At 60.9% G+C, this 19037-nt stretch overlaps 3 protein-coding genes across 3 annotated transcripts in view; all 3 read left to right on the top strand.

Moving 5' to 3' along the window:
• Nucleotides 1-1202: 1202 nt before the first annotated feature.
• On the top strand, nt 1203-2002 carry MNEG_2011 (hypothetical protein; the record flags this gene model as incomplete). Its single annotated transcript, XM_014049516.1, has 2 exons — nt 1203-1224; nt 1608-2002. 2 exons carry the CDS (start codon nt 1203-1205, stop codon nt 2000-2002), a joined length of 417 nt encoding a protein of 138 aa, XP_013904970.1.
• Nucleotides 2003-4483: 2481 nt separating this feature from the next.
• Nucleotides 4484-5589, top strand: MNEG_2010 (hypothetical protein; the record flags this gene model as incomplete). The annotated part of the gene is made up of 4 exons (XM_014049515.1): nt 4484-4555; nt 4787-4900; nt 5445-5500; nt 5562-5589. 4 exons carry the CDS (start codon nt 4484-4486, stop codon nt 5587-5589), a joined length of 270 nt encoding a protein of 89 aa, XP_013904969.1.
• Nucleotides 5590-15933: 10344 nt separating this feature from the next.
• Nucleotides 15934-19037, top strand: part of MNEG_2009 (P450 (cytochrome) oxidoreductase) — a gene marked incomplete at both ends in the record, with an annotated part of 4061 nt that continues 957 nt past the window's right edge. The window contains 7 exons of the mRNA XM_014049514.1: nt 15934-16491; nt 16730-17032; nt 17219-17340; nt 17499-17607; nt 17708-17852; nt 18033-18186; nt 18362-18474. Of these exons, the coding sequence (XP_013904968.1) occupies nt 15934-16491; nt 16730-17032; nt 17219-17340; nt 17499-17607; nt 17708-17852; nt 18033-18186; nt 18362-18474 (1504 nt within the window). The remainder of the gene's footprint in view (nt 16492-16729; nt 17033-17218; nt 17341-17498; nt 17608-17707; nt 17853-18032; nt 18187-18361; nt 18475-19037) is intronic.

Raw genomic sequence — 19037 nt, 5'->3', positions numbered from 1 at the left:
CTGCAGTTGTCTTCTATACCACATACTTACAGCAGCAATCAAACAGGCGTGCGTTGCGTGCGGCAAGCAGCAGCCGCATTTCTTGAGCCGTCTCCTGGCCGAATATGATATACATTTCTACTTGGTTGTAATCGTTCTCACGAACGCAGAGGCAATAGCTTTCGCCTAGAGTCGCAAGCATTTGCGGCCGCTGCTCGCGACACCGCGCGCCGCACTTCGGCACGGGCAGGTCGGCCCTTGCCGCCCACCAGACGGCACGAATGGCGCTGGAGCGATGGAACACGCATTTCAGTACCTGCGTGGAGGTTGAAATGTTTGGGTGAGGAAACAGTGCAACATCCAGACACAACCTGCTGCTATACATGTCGCAGCGTCTGCCGGCTGCCCAGCAGGTGGCTTTGCGATCGTCCGTCAATGATGCACCCACTTGATCTCTACGAGTAGTCTTAATCCAGCCTTTGAATTGAATCGAGGCAAGCTGTGTGAGCGCCCGCACCTTTCCTGCCGGACCCGTGCAGGGTGCCGCTACGGCTGGCGCAGGATCCATCCTCTGAGAACCTGGGCACCACGGTGTGGGATGCATCCATCGTACTCGCAAAGTACCTGGAGAAGGTGCGGGTACGGTCCTGAGTGGGGAGTGTTTTGGGCGATCCCCCTTACTGCAGCACAACAGCATTCATGCGCAAGTGTACGGGGAATACCCACATTGTGGCGGTCGATTTGGGTTTGTTCAAGCACCAACACTGTTTCCCTCTCGTTCTGCATCCATACTTGCATTCAACTGCGTCCCTTGACTGAAGAACATGCGAAAGGGGGACTTCAGCCGTGCCAAAGTCCGTGGCAAGAGGTGAGCGGAACAGGAACCCGCAAGGGGCCTTGCAACCAAGGCCTTACCTGACGCCCCCGTCTTGGACCATCTGCGCATTTGGCACACACCGTGCTTACTTGGTGCGCCGGCCAGCAGTACCACACGCTCCCACGTCCGCATGCCCGCACGCCCACTTTGACAAGCACGTTGTGATGCCCCCCCCCCGCCCAAAAAAACCCAACCCACTCCTAAGAGCGATTGACCTGGGGTCAGGCATGGGCCTGGGAGGCCTGGCATTTGCAATGCTTGGTGAGCACACTCGTGCACATGCGCTATGGGTGGGTTGCGTTTGTTCCAAGGCGCTGTTTGCCAACGGGTATGGATTAGATAGATGATGGTGGCAGACATCAGGCTCGGTGAGGCCGCAGCAGGCATGCTCACTGTGGTGGTTCACACCCGCTGGCGCCTGTCGGGCTTCACCGGCACTTGCTCAACCCCCACTCTGACCCGTTCATTGTCTGGCTCATGGGTGGTGTGGTCCCCATACCAGGCGCAGACGTGGTGCTCACGGACATGGCGCCGGTGCTTCCCCTGCTGCGGCGCAACTACGAGAACAACTTGTCGCCCGCGGCCCTTAAAGGCGAGCCCGGGCCCGACTCATCACCTGGCTTCCTGTGAAGTCCTATTTGGTGCAGTGATGGAGGTTATTTGGTCGCTATTTGTGTTTCAGCCTCCATCGCAATCAGCATGGGCCGCGGACATTGACCCAGCGCTTGCAATAACCCTGTTACTCCTGCAGCCGCCTCTGGTGAGGCCCACGCCGAGGCGGCCGGCCGCGTTTCAGTAGCGGAGCTGGACTGGTCTCAACCGGGGCACTTCACAGGCGGCGGCGAGGGCGGCATGGGTGTGGTGCGTGGGCCGTACGACTACATCTTGGCGGCCGACTGCGTCTACCACGAGCACCTGCTGCGCCACCTGTACCATGCGGTGATGGCGCTCTCCAACGAGCGCACCGTCATCCTGATCGCCAATGAGCGGCGCAGCGAGAGCGTGCAGCGGGCATTCCTCGACCTGTTCTCACCCAGCTTCACCTTCAAGCGGGTGCGCTGGTCCGGCTTGTCTGGGGCCCAAGGCCCGCTGGCGTGCAGCTCTTCTACGACAACGCCTCACACCGCGCTGTGGCAGTGTCTTTAGACATGTGCACATGTAGCGGCACCTGGAAGCCCTGTTTTATTGGGAGCGCTTCACTTGAGGATTTGCAGCGCAAATCAATCTTGTCCCCCCTCTTCAGCCCACACCTCCCCCCCCCCCCTTCTTTTCAAAAATCAGATCCCATCATCCAAGATGGCACAGGACTACCAGCACCCCGCCATCGAGCTCACCATTCTTAAACGCAGGCAAGGCCTGGGGGGCACAACAGCAGTATTTGGGTGTACAGGCTTGAGCAATAGTGCATTCAGCAGTGGATACCCTTGCATATCCTGTTTCCTGGCAAGATGCATATCGTGAGGATGTTGGTACATTGACCCCCGGTGCCGTTCCCCATGGCAGGAAGGACGCATCCCTTGCCCGCTTCCACGACGTGGAGGCGGAAGACTCAGCGGCAGCCACACAGGCGGGCCCTAGAGCAGCACAAGGGGAGGATGAGGCGGCGACTACAGTTGTCCCTGCGTTGGCTGGCAGAGTTGCAGGGCAGGGTACTTCTTCCACGGCAAATGCTGCCGCTGCAGCCGCTGCAGCTAGTTTTTTGCGGCCCGAACTAGACAGCACATGTGCAGGGCAGCCAGAGGAACAGACTGGCGGCGCAGCGGCGCAGCTGACACCCCAAACAAGCAGCAGCGGTGGCGGTGGCCGTAGCAGCAGCAGAAGTACCAGCCTTGCTGCTACAGAGGCGCCTCCGATCGCGGCCGTGGGCCTTGCCGAGCAGCTGGCAGCATCACTTGGGGTGAGCCGGCCGCCAACGTTTGAGGAGCGGCGGGCGGGTTCAATGGCTGCAAGGCTGTTGAGCACCGTGGTAATGCCGCGGCCGCCTTGTGGTACAGATTAATCAAACTCAAATTACAGCATTGACATTCGACAACGTATGGACGGGTGGGGTGGTTGGGGCTCCCTCAACGTCCAGCCTCCCAGCATCACCACTTGGGCCCACCAATTAGGCCAGTGGACGCGGGCTGCTTTGCCTTGGCTGCTCTGATCAGCTGAGTGGTGGGGATGGTGGCTGAGAACCCACGTGCTTCTTGCAGCCGATTTGATGCTGTTTTCGACTGTGGGCGTGGGGTTGGGGGCAAATGGCAGGGTTGAACATGTCAGCGGCATGCCGGGATCATTGGTGACCAGCTGACATGTGGGCCAAACGCCGCGCCGCCGTTCGCTGCACAAGTGTCCCGTCCATCATTAAGCCCACCTCTCACCATAAGCTTTCCGCTGGTGTGCCGTGCTCGTGAGACCAGCGCAGCGCACTCGCGCAGCAAGTCCTGCGAGCTGCCTGTCTGCTGTTGCAGCTGCGCCTCGATGGCAGAGCGTAGCGCTGTCTTGCGTGCGATGTCCCCGTGCACGCGTTCCTGGTGACGAAACGGGCTATGTTAAGACCGTATTAGATACTTGGATGCAGGAGGGTGTGGCGTGCTGAACAGTGCTTGGTTTGCAGCCCAGCCGATGCCAAATGGCGAGCGGCGTGCCGGCATCCCCATGGACGCCGTTCCTCCCAGCACGGTTCGCCCACCCCTTCGCCACTGCTGGCAAGCCCGCTCACCAGGTTGGGTGTGATGTGGCTAGCAATTGTGGCGTCTATTTTTGCGAGGGCCTCCTCATCCGCACGGATCTGCTCCAGGCGCTGATGCTTCTCAAACATCATGGCATGCATGTGCTTGTCCAGCTGGGTGATCAGGCGCCCAATAAAGCGTGGATCGCGCCGCATCAGGACCTTGATTTTGTCCGTCTTGCTGAGCAGCTCAGCCACATCCACATCGCCCTCATTGGCCGCCATTGCTTTTGGAGCGGGCCGGGTTGTAACGCAAGGCGCAAGCGGCGGCGCGCGTCGAGCGCACGACCGGAGGGTGCAGCAGCAGCCACAGTATCTTGTACTGCTATGGATGCAACCTTTGCGCAGGTAAGTTTGTCTTTGAACACTCTACAACGGAACAGCGCGTCTGTGAGGAATTTCAGTCAATCGTAACATCTCGCACCGAGCTGCTCTGGATGGGAGCTGTTGCGGTATCTTGCAGCGAAGGTTTCGGGTGGCTTCAAAGCAAGACTAATGGAGGTTTGGCAGGGTTGTTTGAGTGCCGGAATGGCTACTTGGATGATTGGAGCTGGGCAGCTTCTCGCCTGCGCAGTTCACCTGTTGATTTGCTCGTACTGCGACGTCACGTGGTCTCAATATTCAGGCATAGATACAAGTCACGACGTCAACCAAGTGTGCATGCCCTCATAGATCATGGTGCACTGAAAGATGCAACCTGGCTGCAGCGACGAGGAGGGCATGGCGCGGTCGGTGTACATACGCATTATCAAAATCCAAGGTGCAGGCCACTGCCGATGTGACTGATCCTGCTGCTGCTGCTGCTCCTGCTGCTCATGCAGCGGCGGCACCACCCCGTTTGAATTGTCGTGACATGCCTGTGCTCATTCGCGGTGCGCCATTTCCTGGCAGACTTCAAGTCATACCGCGGTCGCATGGTGATAGGGCCGCTGTCAGAGGGGCTCACATGCGTCGTTGGCCCAAACGGCACTGGCAAGAGTATCGTGGTGGGTGCTGTTGACTTCGCACTGTGAGCGAGCCAGGGGCCACGTGGCAATTTGTGCGTAGATCCGCCATGCTGACACATTGTGCTGCTTCGCGGCGCACAGCCGGCCCCCTGGGTGCGGGGCCGTATGAAAAGTTCTACATGCGTAGCACAACATGTGCAGCTGCGTCCTAGCTCAAGCTGCGCCGAATAAGGCTGGGGCCACCCCGCATGTCGCTTCTTGCTGCATCAGGGCGAGGCGATTGCGTTCACGTTGGGAGGCGCCAAGCGCATGCTGCGCGCCAAGAGCCTGGTGTCGCTCATAAACGAGACCGCCGCACTTGAGGACGCTGCGGCTAGGGCGCAGGTGGGCCAGCGCGACTGTGTTTGGGTGGCGGCAGTGGCTGGACATGGCACTTGCACCCTGGCACACTGTTTTGGTGGGACTGTGCATGCCTACAGCAGCCGCAGAGGTCCATGACGTGCCTGCCGACCAGCCAGCATGCGATTGCCGTGCACAAGCAGGTTACACTGGAATTTGCGGCGAGGGGCTGCAAGTCAAACATGGTGCTGCTCTCCGTGCGGCGTGTGATTCGCGCGGATGGCAGCACACAGACACACGTGCGGCGCGGTGATGCGGACCAGACAGGTGCACCGCCGAGTGCCGGCCAGCAACGCTGGGAGGGCGTCACACAGGTTGGTAGCACCTTCTCCGGTGCTGTTGAAGCTGCTTTCACATCAATGCGGGCTGCACTCAGTGACGGCTGATTGCTGCAGCCCGCAAGTCAGCGTTGCTGCATCATCAAATGCTGCAGCTGCACTAGCTGCTGCCGCCGCTGGGGCCATGCATGGCATCTTGTACGGACACGTTTGGAGCACCCGCATGCGCTGCAACTGTGTTTGCTCTGTAGGCCCAGCTACAGGAGCTCCTGAGGCCGCTGGGCATTCAGCCTGACGCGGTCGACAGGTGGGCGCACGGCAGGGACGGGGCCAGCGCAGTGCACTGGCAAATCGCTCGCTCCCACCAGGTTGGATGATGGTTTCATGGATGCCTGACGAGCCCATCATTCCGTCTGCGTGGCGCATGTCAAGGATTTTTCAACAGCCTCCTTCACGCCCAACTTAATCCCCAATTGAAGATGTGTCGTGACCCAGAGCCGCCAGGCGGTCAGCTGCCAAGACCCCTTGCAGTTGGCCACGCAGCTGGAGGTGATGCTTGGTGAGGGGGTTCAGACCTTTGGGTCCATTCACGGGTTACGGAGTGTCGTTGTGTGGATGGGTCTTACGGCTTGACGAGGACATCAGGCAGTTGATGCGGCTTGGTGTGCCAGCTTGTGCATCAGTGCGGGGATGCAACATCACCAAGAGCGCCGTCGTTTACAGCGTGCCTTGGGCGTACATTTCCAACCCCTTGAGTCTCCAGGCACCGGGGATCATGCAGCGCTAATAAGGGCTCGGGACAGTGAAGTGGCAGCACTGGCCCAGAACCTGGATGACATCGAGGGAGAAGCTGCCAGGTTGTGGGCCAGGGGCAGGTTGAGTATGCATGTCATTTCCGCCGTGGCTGCTGTTCCTGCGGTTGCGGCGGCAGCGGCTGCTGCTGCTGCTGCCGCTGCGGCTGCGGCTGCTGCTGCTGAGGCTGCTGCTGCTGAGGCTGCTGCTCTGGCGTCTTGCCGGTCCTGCTTGCGAGGACCACGGAGTGCAAGTCTCTCGCTCTATTTCGGACTTGAACTCTTGCAGGCTAGAGGGGCGGCGTGAGGCCCTCGCCCCGTTGGTCACACGCTGGCGCAAGTGCATGCGGCGTCAGGATGAATTGGAGAGCCGCAGGTGCGCACGACTTGTGGTGCTCAATGACAGGTTCGTTGACACAGCCTCTGCCACCTATATTTGCGCTGAGAGTTCGATCCCTGGCAGTGCGGTCAATCCAGACTTGACTTGACCAGCCGTCTTGCACCAATGCTGGAATACAGGGACGAACTGCTGGCAGAGCAGATTAGCCTTTTCGCCAAACAAGTAGAGGGGCACACGGCAGAGGAGGAATGTGCACTTGGCGCAATCAGCACCGCGAAAAATGCGTTGGCAGCAGCCACAAAAGCAGAGACGCAGGCTCGCTCCAAGGCAGCATTTGCTGCCCAGGCCGTCGGCGCCGCTACAGGCCGCAAGCGGGATGCTGCAGCTCAGGTGAGGGTGACAAGGGCGGTGACAGATCCTGGTGAAACCAGAAGAGGATTACGATCTGTACTCGTCAGCGGCTAAAGACAATTGCTTTTGTCATCATCATTTGCTTTAAAACGTCCATCAAGCAAAGCAACTTGCTGCCTTTGCGCTGCGTGGACCACCTTCAGTTGACATGCGTTGTCTCCAAGCTGGCGCGGGCTGAGGCCGGCGCAGAAGATGCGGCGCGTCATGCAGCTACTGAGCGAGAGCTGCGAAACAAGATGGAGGCACGGCTGGCAAAGGCACGGGAGCAGGCAGTGGCGACGGCGGAAGAGCAGGCAAACGCGCAGCAGGAGCTTGCACGCCTCCGCGCAGTCGCTGATCAGGCAGAGCGTCAGGCGGTAGAAGTGACAGGACTGAGCCTGGGGCGAGCACAGAAGAATTTGCCCAGGGTGCAGCGCCTGGCCCAGGAGCTTTCTCTTGCTCGCCATGCTGTAGAGCAGGCCGCAACCGCGGCGGCTGCGGCCGAGGCGAGGGCTGCTGACTGTGAGCAGCGGGTCAACACACTGGGCAGTGCAGCAGCTTCTGCGGCCACAGCCCTGGAGGCGGCGCGCCAGACCGCAGCCGCAGCGCTGGTAGAGGACTCTACAGCCTGTGCCGCAACCAGCAAGGCGGGCGCAGATTTGTCTGAGGCAGAGGAGAATTGGCGCGCAGCATGTGCTCGCCAAAGCGCAGCGGAGAGGCAGCTGCATCAGGCACAAACCCACTTGGCCGCGGTTTTGGCGCCACAACCAGTTGCCTTCGACCGCCCGCCACACCAAGGCAGCACGCCTGGCAGGTGGTTAATGCATGACTTGGCGGTGTCTGCCCTCGCTCAAGCTGAGGCAGATGGACGGCTGCCTGGCAGGTTCTTTGGGCGCATCTGCAACGTGGTACGGCTTGCGGATGGTGCAGACGCCGGATTGGCAATTGGCGTTATCGCCGTGCTCCAAGAGGTGCGGTGCCACTGCGTTTTGTGGCTCAAAGCGAGTGATATTTGTTTCTGAGCATGAATGGGTTGTTCGCAAGCAGCAGCAAGTGGTGAAGAACAGTCCTAATTGACCACTTGCATCTTGGCCTTCCTCTCTGCCTGTTATAGGTGTGCAGCCTGCCCTCCACTCTGATCGTGTCGAACCGAGCAACAGCCCTTGCGGCTCTTGCCCACTTTCGCAATGCTCGCGTCGGCCGCGTCAGCTGCCGCATCCTGGATGAGCTTGTGGTCAGCGCCACAGCACAGCAGCAGCAGCAGCAGCAGCAGCGGAGGCAGTGGCCACAGTGCGGGCCCCACAACGAGAACACCAGCGCTCTTGTGCCCCTCATCTCTCTGGTCACAGCCTCCACACCTGCAGTTGAACCGCTGCTTGAGTCCATGCTGGCGGGCTGGGGCCTTGTGCCCAACGCTGCAACAGCTCTGCAGCTTCTGGCTGAGGTGCGCAGCGGCAGAATTGTGAGTGACTGGCGTCTCGGGGCGCGCTGCAAGGGTTTGGTCACGCGCCATGGCGAGGTCTTCAAGGCGGACGGTGAGATCGTGGCAGGGCCGCCGCCAGGACACAATCAGACTGCCAGCCAACTGGCTTACGGCGTGAGTGGCGAAGTGATGGTGCTGCGAACGGCAGGCGGGGCACGCGCCGCAGCCTCGACAGGCCAGCAGGAGCTCAACCAGCAGCAGCGGCAGCTCGAGCAACGCACGGCAGTGGTCGCACGTGTCTCTGAATTGGAAAGAGCAGTGCGCGAGGCCAGCAGCAACGTAACTGCTGCGGAAGAGGTGTTGCTTGAAGCCCGCATGCGTGTGATGCAGCAGGAGCGGCTGGCGGCCAAAGCCAACTCAGCTGTGGTGGCAGCCGAGGCAGCAGTCAAGCGCTTGATGCTTCAGCACAGTAAAGGCGTGCACGGCGGGCAGGAGGCCAACAAGCTGCAGCTGGCTGAGTTTCGCAAGCAGGCACAGGCACTCGCCTCCAAGTCATCAGCTGCACAGCAGCGACTGGCAGCCGCCGTTGCAGATCTGGATGCGGCACGTTGCGACCAGCCTGGCAGGGAGGCAGCCGCAGGCGCACAGCGGGCGGCATATGAAGCTGCATCCGCGGTGGAGGCGGCGCAGTCAGCACTGGCATGTGCGTGTCGGGCGGCCAGCTCTGCTGGCAGGGAGGAGGCGGCGCTCAGGAAGCAGCTTACAAAGCAACTTGATGGCGTGAGCTCGGACTCTGAGGCGGCCCGGCATCAGGTGAGCCGTACACAGGCGTCTGTTGTGTTTTTTAGATGTGTTGGAGCTTGCGCAACACTGTGATCGGCATCATGATACCTGCATCATGAGGTGCGTGCATGATGAGGTACGCGCATCCCTGTTGCATTGTAGTGAATGAAAACCCTGTATTACAGGTTGTCTTGAAGGTTGCACCTTGCCAACTCCTGACCCTTCCCCTTGCAGGCTGATTGCCATGCCTTGGCAGCGAAATTGCCCGCTGCCGAGGCGGCTCTTGAGGCCGCTGTGTGTGATGCCAAGGCAGCGAGGGCCCAGGAGCATGCAGCACAGCGTGCCTTGCAGCTAGCGACCAGCACGGCTTCGGCTGCGGTTGTGCAGCTGGAAAAAACACAGGTGGGTGGCATGTTGCTGCGCTAAGGCTGGGCTGGGCATCAATGCAGAAGCTAGGCTGGGTGTTGATGCAGAGGGTAGCCTGGGTGCACTTGCAAGTTGTTATCATGCACAGAAGTAGTACTCGACGCAGACACGCAAGACAACATATCCATTCGTGTGTTTTATCCCTGCCCTTTTAAAGTGTGTCCTCTTGCTGTAATCTTATTGTGCAGATGGCTCTGGACCAGGTCAGGGCTAACCTAAGACGAAGCCAGACCAAGCTGCGCAACGCTCAGGAGGCGCGTGAGCAGCTGCAGCAGCGGCGTCGCCAGCAGCAGCTGCGGGATCAAAAATCTGGAGACAGTGCCACACGTGAAAGCAGTCAGCCGTGCGGCACCAAGGACAGTGTGTGGCGGCACGGGCCAGCATCAGCAGCACAGCGACCTGACGGCCAGGCACCCTGCTCAGCGCCCATGTCGGATGTGGGGATGGGTGATGCCAAGGATCCTGCAAGTTCACAAGCTCTTAAGGGCTGCAGCGACGATGGGAAGAATGCGCCAACAGCTGCTGCAGCACAACGCAGGCAGAGCCACGGCCGGCACGCTCCAGCAACAGCATGGCAAAGGCAGCGCGGTTGTGTAGCTGTTGTAGACAGCAGCGATCCAGAGGACAGGCCGACGACTGGAAAAGTGGAGGAGGTCCAGGGCTGTCAACAGGTGCACGTGGGTGACGAGGCAGCAGCATCAGCGCGACCTGGCGAAAGTCAGCTGGGCGTGCGACCTCATGAGGGCAGGCTGGAGGGGCGCAATGATGACGAGGCGGAGGCGCTGCTTCTACAGCGTGCGGCCGTGCTGGAGTCCGAGGAGGACGCCCTGGCTGACGAACTAGCAACTGTGAGGGGAATCTGGGGTCGGCAGACTTTGCATTCAGGGGGGGCGGAAGACTTGAATTCATATGTGACGCCAACGTCTGAATCAAGCCTGGCTAGCAAGGGCCACCTTCGCCGTTGGTGGCACAAGTTGCCGAGGCGCCGACCCCTCCGAAACAATATTTAGCACCTGCATGCATCTGAACCTCCCCATCAAGCGCACCCTGACCAGCCAGCCCACACATGCATGCGCCATCGGGTTCTGCTCTTGCCTGGTTACACCCCCCACTCTTTCCCAGGTAGACTGCTCAGCACTTGAGGAGGACCTAGCGGCGCTGCGGCGGCTTGGAGAGCTCCGGGGAGAGGCACATGCGACAGAGCGGACAAGGGACAGGGCCACGGCGGTACGAGACGCCTTGGCGCAGGAGCGCCACAACCGAATTGTAAGTCAAGGGCACCGCGGCTTGCTGGCCCAACATATAGAACACGAGCTGCTGCGTTTGAGTAGCTGCCGCCATCCAGGCTACAGGCCATGGCACCCGTTACAACTTTGCATAGCTGTCTGCACCGCTGTTCAAGAGTTGACCGAGCCCTGCAGTGAGCATATTTGTCCTCCTCTCTGCCAACATGCGGGCCCACGGACACCAGCGCCCTTCGTCCCGCCCTCCTAGGTCTCTGCACTGGAGAAGATCAATGCGTCACTCTCGCACGTGTACCGCGCTCTGGCCGGCGAGGCCGGCTGCAACGCCCACTGCTCGTTCTCAGAGTCACAGCTGTTTGAGGAGGGGATTGCACTGGTGGTGCGGCCACCCGGATCACGGTGGCGTTCATTCTCTGCGCTCAGTGGAGGCCAGCAGGCGCTGGCCGCGCTGGCGCTGAGCTTTGCGCTGCAGGACGTGATGCCTTCACCTTTCACGTTCTTTGACGAGATTGACGCATGTGAGCTCCGGGAAAGGGACATGCAGGATGCATGCGCATTGTGGCAGGAAACCAGCAAGCCCCATTTCAGAGAGAGGGATGCGTACCCTTTATTGGCAACCCAACATGCAGGGCAGCTGATCGGCGCAGTTCTCGGTGCCTGTTGATCGGCACGTTGATGTTGGCGGCGGTACCGCAGCACGCATTTCCTGTGCCCAGGCTCCAGCATCCACCCCACTGGATATCTCCTGACCTCCACCACCATTCATACAACTCGCAGCGCTCGATGCCGATGCCGCCAGCCGTGTCGCTAGCCATGTCCTGCGCCTGGCCACGGGAGGGGCAACAGGCGCTGACACCACAATTGCTGCCTGCGAGGCCGGGCACCACACGTCGTTCTCAGCAGGCGCACAGTACATCATTGTGAGCCACCGTCCTCAGGTTTTTGAGCGTGCCAGCTGCCTTCTTGGGGTGTATGGCGCAGCCCACGGCGGCAGCGAGGCTGTTGTAATGCGCATGTAAACGATGATCGACATTTACAAGACAAGCTGCGTGGTCAAAATTATCATTTGCCGGACCCATTCTTAGGTTGTCAACAAAATTCTGCAGCTGATGATTCACTCTTGCATGTAAGAGTCATATGTGGTCAGTCATGTCTTGGGGCCATGCCAGCTTGTGGTTGAATGGAAGCGCGCATGCAATTCCGCATCAACTCGTGGTACAGCATAAAGCAAACGGCATGATTGGTGCATAGCCTAGCTTCTGTGCCCTTGTCTACATGCAAACGGTAACAACACACGCGTCAAACCCATTGCCGGCAGTGGCAAGAAACTCAGTGTGCAAGTGGGGGCCGATCCTGGCCACTAGCCGTCCCAGATCGTCGCCGAACATTCAGAGGAATTCACAATGTCAACGTTTGTCATGGGCCTTGTGAGAGGCTTGGAGGATGAAGCAGAGGTAGCACAGCTGCGTGCCATTGGGGTGCCCACGTGCAGTTAGGCACGCTCATCAAGATGGGCCGCTTGGTTCAAAAGGCATGCCACAGTTCAAGACTCCTGCGCCTGGCAGGCATGCCACAGATGCAAGACTAATACGCCTGGGTTAGTGGTGCACGCATCGAGTCAAGGGAGCGATGCTGCCGCTTCAAACGCCACTGTCTGTCAGTTGCATTGCTGGGGATCGCAAGCGCATATCAACCTGTACACATTGCCCACAATTGAAAGGAAGACTGTGCTTCGTTGCGAGAGTATCAGCATTGGCATGGCACAGCTTTGGATACACGAGGTCGTCGTATAGAGCCCAAGGTTTGGAACAAGCACAAATATCCAGGCTGCTTGCCAGGACTGCCTACGCTATCCAAATCAGAATCCAGCTGCCCTCCTTAGCCGCGACTTGCCCACATGCTGTACAGCGCCAACAGGTCACTGCTGGTGGATGCAGCCGCCGCCCCGGACGCGGTAAGCTCAGTGACCTCAGGGGGCGGCAGCTGCTGCAGCTGCGTTTGCAGCTGGGGAAGCTGTGACGTCGGCGCCGGCGCCGCCATGCCCCAAAGCTTTGCCTGCAGCAAGGGCTGCATTGCTGTCCAATCAGATGCGGTGTCTGGCCCAGGCACGCAGGCAGTCAAGAGTGGCGAGCTCGTCGCGTAGGGTGCTGCGCCGCCGGCCGCAACACCGCCGCGGCCGGAGGATGCCGTCCAGCCACTTCCTGGTGGCGGCGGCGTGGTGACGGTCGGCAGCTGCCGGCACGATGTCGCCGCCGCGCCAGCCTCCAACAAAACCGGCATGCTGCAGTTCAGCTCCTGAGGGCGCTGCGCCCCAGCGTTGTCCAGCATGAATGGCGGCACCTCGCGGGCGCACATCCCAGCCGCCTCCGCCGTCTGAGTCCAGGGCGCGGTGAGCACGATGGGGCAGTCAAAAGAGGGGGCACCAGTCGCCAGCACGCCCGCCTGGTACGCTGAGGTGGTGTTCGGGGCAGTGAAGCTCGCTGCTGCCGGCGCAGGCTGGGCCTCGACCGCGTGATGGACCTGAGACGCGTCTCCGAGCAGCGCTTGGCTGGCCGGCACATCGAGTCCTGAGCGGGGGTCGATGCCTGCCGGACGCCGCTTGCTGCGGGCGATGCTGCTGCTGGCCCTAGGTCCTCGGGGCGACTGGCTAACATTGCGTCCACTGGCGCTGCCGCTGCCGCTGCCGCCGTCTGTGCGCGTGGCACCCATGCGTGCCACACGTACAAAGAACGGCTTGTCTGTGTGGGCGGGCAGCAGTGTGCGGGCGCGGGCCAGGCTGAAATTGAACCGCCGCTCAGTGCGCTCCCCCAGCACCACTGCGGCGCAATCGTATGCCTGGGCCGCCTCGTCCTCTGTGGGGTACCTGCGGACGTGGGGGGGGGGGGGGAGCGCCGGACACTGGTCTGCAAGGCAAGTAGCGGGTGGGATGCCAAAGTCCGTCGCGTCATGGCATTTGAAAGGGCGTGGCCACCGCTGGCGGCGCCCATGGGCACGGGACTTGACTCAATGGCGTCTGCAGCGACCACACCTCACCTGCCGACATGCAGCTGCTTGCCGTTGTAGTAGATGCGCGCACGCCACGTTTGCTCCTTGCGATCCCATGTAACACCCCTGAGTACCAAAAATTTGCAGGAGCGGGGATGTCCATGTTGGGTGAGGGCCGGCCCTGCAGTGCCAAGCTTGCCGTGTAGCAGGATTAGGATAAGGATAAGAATTGTTACACGATCCCACGGTCGCTTGCTCCTGGAGCCATCCAGGCTCGTCGGATTTGACTTGGAAGCATCAGCGTTGTGTGACTGCGACTCAAGTGGCCACGTGTGCGCCGTAGCAGAGGCGGCCCAACCGAAGGCGCCAAGGCTGTCCAGGCGCGCGCAGGGCCCCCGGGCCTGCATAATGTGCACGTGCTTGTAACTGTCCGGCAGGACACGACACCGGAACAGAACTCTGTAAGGTCACCTGTGCTTGGACTGGGGTAGGTCGACGCGGCCCGGCCCGCTGATGCCCTGATCGTCACTGCTGCAAGGCGCGGCACCGCTCGTCTGCTCGCCATGTGGGGTGACGTCGTCGCAGGAGCAGGTCTGCGAGCTCATGACTGCTTCTAGTGTCGAATTGGTGCTGGATTCGGGGCTCTGTGGTGCCTTTTGCCCAAATCTCGGTTGGGTGGCTGTGGTGTCTACCGATCGCGCGATGTGATTGAGGCGGGCATGCAACGGAGGCTTCTAGCACTATTAATGTGGTGCTTTGACAGGCCGCGGTCTGTTCATGCAGCTGCAATGGAGCGGTGGCCTGGTGCCGAACGGCTTCCACACAGCGATGTTTGTGGGTGCTTGCCCAGTTTCCCCTGATTTTTGCAATTTATTGAGCTGTTACACGTACAGTAACGTCAGGGTATCGCATAGGGCGAGCAACTGGCACCGCTCGGCAACAGGTGCACGATTGCGGGCCGGTGCCACCATGCAACCCAAATCGGGCATGTATCATGCAACGGCCGACCACGCTGGACAAGTATGGATGGCCTGCGACTACCAATTTTGCGCGAGAGCGGCTGAGATGCCTCGATAACGGACATGACCTGTGGGGCTGCACGGGTCATGCGACACGGTGTTGTTGTCGCACCCTTAGTCACGAGCAAGCAGGCACACCCGGTGCCCACTGCCATTGTCAGCCAGCTCTCCTAGCGCTGCCTTTTGAAATCAAGCATCAAGCACAAGCAGACATGGCAGCAACACATGCATGGCCGGCGCGCATGTGCACGTGCCCTGTACGACTGACAAAGGCCAGCAATGCCTGGTTCCAAGAGACACATGCAGAGCAACTGCTGGAAGATGATGTCGCATGGAATCGGCAATGCAAAAAGCAAATCGTGGTCGCTGGTAGCCGGAACACTCAAAACAACCATTAGCAATGCAGGGTAAGCGGTGGAGCTGTCCAACTGGAGAAATCTGGCGTCATGTGACAAACGTCAACGGCCAGGGCAGCCCAAAATTGGAACGTGGCGATTGCTCTTGTAGTAAAGCATGAGCATGCTTTATCAGGGCACATGTGCTTGAATCTGTTGTCCGAGGCCAGTCCGTGGCCTTTCACGGGCTGCAAGTGCTTCAAGGCGAGCCTGGTTATTATACTCTGCGTCACAAAGAGCACACATCCTCTCTCCATGCACACGCAGCCACACACGCACACAGACCCACAAGCACACGCACACATTTGATTTCACGTGCGCACATGCCCCATACATGCCATCAGCAGTTGTGCGTCCCCATCGCAGCGGGCCGCAGCATTGTTCAATTGTGTTGCCTGCCCGATCCCCCTCTCCGTGAGGATAATTTTGTCCTGTCCAACAAAAGTTTGAGGCGAGGACAAATTTTATATCAACCTATATTACCGCACTGTACAAAATTGCAACTGGGGTGTGCCAGTGCAGCGAGCTCGCGCGGCCAAGCTACGCCGCCAGGGGGCGCTCAAAGCGAAGGAAAATTGGATGGCTACAGCTGCAGATTCAGAAGCTGGCTTGGCGGTGAGGGTCTTGCCGTTGCGTTCACCGAACAGTATGGTGGCGCAGGCTCCCGTCGCACCAGCGACTTGCTGGGGTGTGCGTGCGGCGTGCATGGCATCGTTCAATGTTGCAAAATCTTTTCCAAGGCCTGTGGGAAGCACATGCGACGCTTGGCTTGCTTGCTGCGCGCAGCACGCACACTCTGCTGCCGCCACTGTCAGTACAGTGCATCCCGTGTGTGAACGCCCTGAAACCCCTCGTAAACAGGCATGTGTGTGACAGCCTGTACGATCCTATGCACGCGCCGCTCTCCATATCAGCAGGTACCAGCTGCTAGCTTGGCACCAGGCATGGCGACCTCAGGCACACCTGCACCCGCCGCACCCATGACGGGCGGCGCGGCAATCCTGGCGCGCCTGCGTGCGCAGCGTGGCGCTGGCGCTGCTGTTGGCGTGCGGTCAGCCGCGGCGGCGGCGGCCACAGCTCGCAAGGCCCCGCCGCGCGCGCTGTTTCTGTTTGCGAGCCAGACGGGCACGGGCTCCGAGATCGCCAAGACACTGGCGGCGGAGGCCAAGGGCCACGGCGTGCTGGCGGAGGCCATGTCTCTGAATGAGCTGGGCTGGGGCAACTTCACGCCCGAAAAGGCACCAGTGGTGGTGGTGGTAGCGGCGTCCACAGGTGACGGCGATCCGCCGGACAACTCTGCGGCGTTCTACGTGCAGCTGAAGAAGCCCCACCCCGCGGACCGCCTCAAGGGCGTCAAATTCGCGGTGCTCGGGCTGGGTGACTCCAACTACACACGCTTCATGCATGTGTCGCGCACCATCCGCTCGCGCTTTACTGAGCTGGGGGCGTCGGAATTTATCCCGCTGGTGGAGGCGGACGAGGTGGACGGCCTGGAGGGCAAGGTGGGGTGGGTGGGGGCGGGAGCGGATGGGGGTTTAGGTGGCGGATGGAAGGGTGGGATGAAGGGGGTTGTTGGGGAGGGCGGGGCGCAGTGAAGTGGGATGACGGGCAACAGCGGCAGCGGCTGCCGCTGCACGTGATGAATGCTAGTTGTTGCGAGACAAGTGATGAGTCAGTTTCAGGGATTTTGATCCTGGGATGGGGCCAAGACGTGTGCGTGCGCCAACCCCCGCTCTCAAGGTGGACCCGTGGTGCGAGAACATTTGGGGGCCGCTCAAGACTGCGCTCGCGGAGGCAGCAGGCAACTCTGCAGCGCCACAGGCAACAGGCAACACTGCGCCGCCAGCAGCAGTCAACACAGCAAAGCCCGCCGCCCCGGCCCCACTGGCTTTCACCCCGGCAGCAGCAGAGCAGCAGCAGGCGGCTGCGGCGACAGCCCCGGCAGGCCTGGTGGACGGCCTGGCCCCGGAGGGTGCCGACGTGCGGGGCGCCCCCGCACTGGCGGAGCCCCGTATCGAGGTGGTACTGGACGTGTCGCCAGAGGTAGGCGGGGTCTAAGGTTGAGGGAGGGTTTTGGTTGTGAGCGGCCAATGCCGGCTGCGGGCGTTTGTGCGGCAGCAACTAATTGATGCGTGAGGCAATCATGCCAAATTTTGCAATAGCGTGCGATTGCACACTTTTTGCTTCCGGCACAGGGGCTATGCTACTCCTTATCCCACCACCCGCCAGGTTGCCCAGCTCGCTCGGGAACGCGACACGTCGCGGCCCACGCCCAAGCAGGCAGCTTATCGAGACGAGGGCGGTACTTACAGCGCGGCAGCCCCCTTCTGGGCCAAGGTGGCAGGCGCCAGGTGGGCGGTGTGGTGCCACGTGGGGTGCGCAGACAAATGTTTGCTCAGTAAATCGTCGCAGGTTTGCAGGAGTCACCGCACACTGCTGGGGCTGTGGTGGCACAAACCTTGCACACTTGAACAAGCGTGGTGCTGCCCCCTCCTGGCGTCCTGTCCAGGCTGCTTACAGCGCCTGGCTCTGACCGAGTGGTGGTGCACTGCGAACTGGACATTGCTGGCAGCGGCATGGCATACACTGCGGGCGACTCAATCGGCATCCTGGTGCAGGTGGGTGCAGCTGCAGGGGAGGAGCGGGGTCCAAGGTGGTAAGCAGTGATGGTGGTCAAAACCTGCCCTACTTAGATTTTTTTGCTTCCTTGCTGCACAGCTCGCCAAGCCGTTGGGACCCCTGAAACCCTGCCTACCCTCCCTGGCTCTGCTCCTGGACCCCAAGAATGATCCGGCCCTGGTGGACGCGCTGCTGCGGCGGCTTGGACTAGAAAGCTCAACAGTGTTTGGCGTAAAGGCGGCAGGTGGGCGGATGCCAGACCCAGAGCAGAAGCAGGTGCAGCGCCGCTTTGCTGCATCCTTGTCTGCAGATGTCTGATCTTGGATTCTCTGCCCAATGGCCTCAATCGAGCCCAGCTAGCACCCTCGCCCCTGCACATCCCAGACGCCTAGAAGTCTCCATTCACCCACTCTCTGCACCCCAGATGGCACCCCCTCGGGTGTGTCCCTTCTGCCCCACATTGAGTGGCCCTGCACTCTGAGCCACGCCTTTGGGCACGGAGTAGACATCACCGGTGTGCCGCGCAAGAGCCTGCTGCGGCTTCTGGCGGAGCACTGCAGCGACGCGGCAGAAAAACGGTGCGGCGATTGGCCATGTTGCACGGCAAGGCTCAAGGTTTTTGGTTGCATTTCCCACAGTATTTTAACTGACCATCATCCCCCTGCCTTTCGTGGGTTGGCAGCACACAAGCACACCAACCTCTCTATGCCCTCCCTCCTGCCTCCCCTGCCCACAAATGGAACCGACGTGCAGGACACTGCTGTTCCTGTGTGCGCGTGCCGGGCGTGAGGACTACCAGCGGGAAATGGTGTTGGGGCAGCCGACGCTGCTGGACCTGCTCAACAGGTGGGAGGAGGGGGGCGCAGGTGTGAGCTGCGTGCTTGCAACGGAGAGGCAAATGCGACCAATCATCATGGTGTGCACGGTAACACGGGTGTGGCAATTGTGCACCCTCCGCATGCGTCAAACCCCCCAACTGCTGCCGCCACACCGCTGCTGACCCCACCCGCTGTGCCTTCACAGGTTCAAGAGTTGTGCGCCACCGCTGTCCGCACTGCTGGACGCCCTGCCCCCCCTGGCGCCACGCATGTACTCGATCTGCTGCGCGCCCCCGGCCGGCGGCGCCCCAGCAGCCCGCACAGAATTCGCATTTTCCCTCGTCAAGCTACAGACGCCCTCTGGGCCGCGCCGCGGTGTCGCCACAGGCTGGCTTGAGCGTGCTCTGCAGCCCTGGCTGGGCAGGGGCGAGGCAGCCAACGGTGGCGCAGTTAGCGACACGTGGGTGCGGGTCTTCCTGCGCCCCTCGGACAATTTTGGTCCGCCCAAGGACCTGTCGACTCCGCTGGTGATGATCGGCCCCGGCACCGGCGTCGCGCCGTTCCGCGGCTTCCTGCAGCAGCGGCGAGCCGCAGCCACAGCCGCGGCGGGC

The sequence above is a fragment of the Monoraphidium neglectum genome (assembly GCF_000611645.1).
Source record: "Monoraphidium neglectum strain SAG 48.87 unplaced genomic scaffold scaffold00217, whole genome shotgun sequence".
NCBI lineage: Eukaryota > Viridiplantae > Chlorophyta > Chlorophyceae > Sphaeropleales > Selenastraceae > Monoraphidium > Monoraphidium neglectum.
This window is presented reverse-complemented; position numbering and strand designations above follow the sequence as displayed.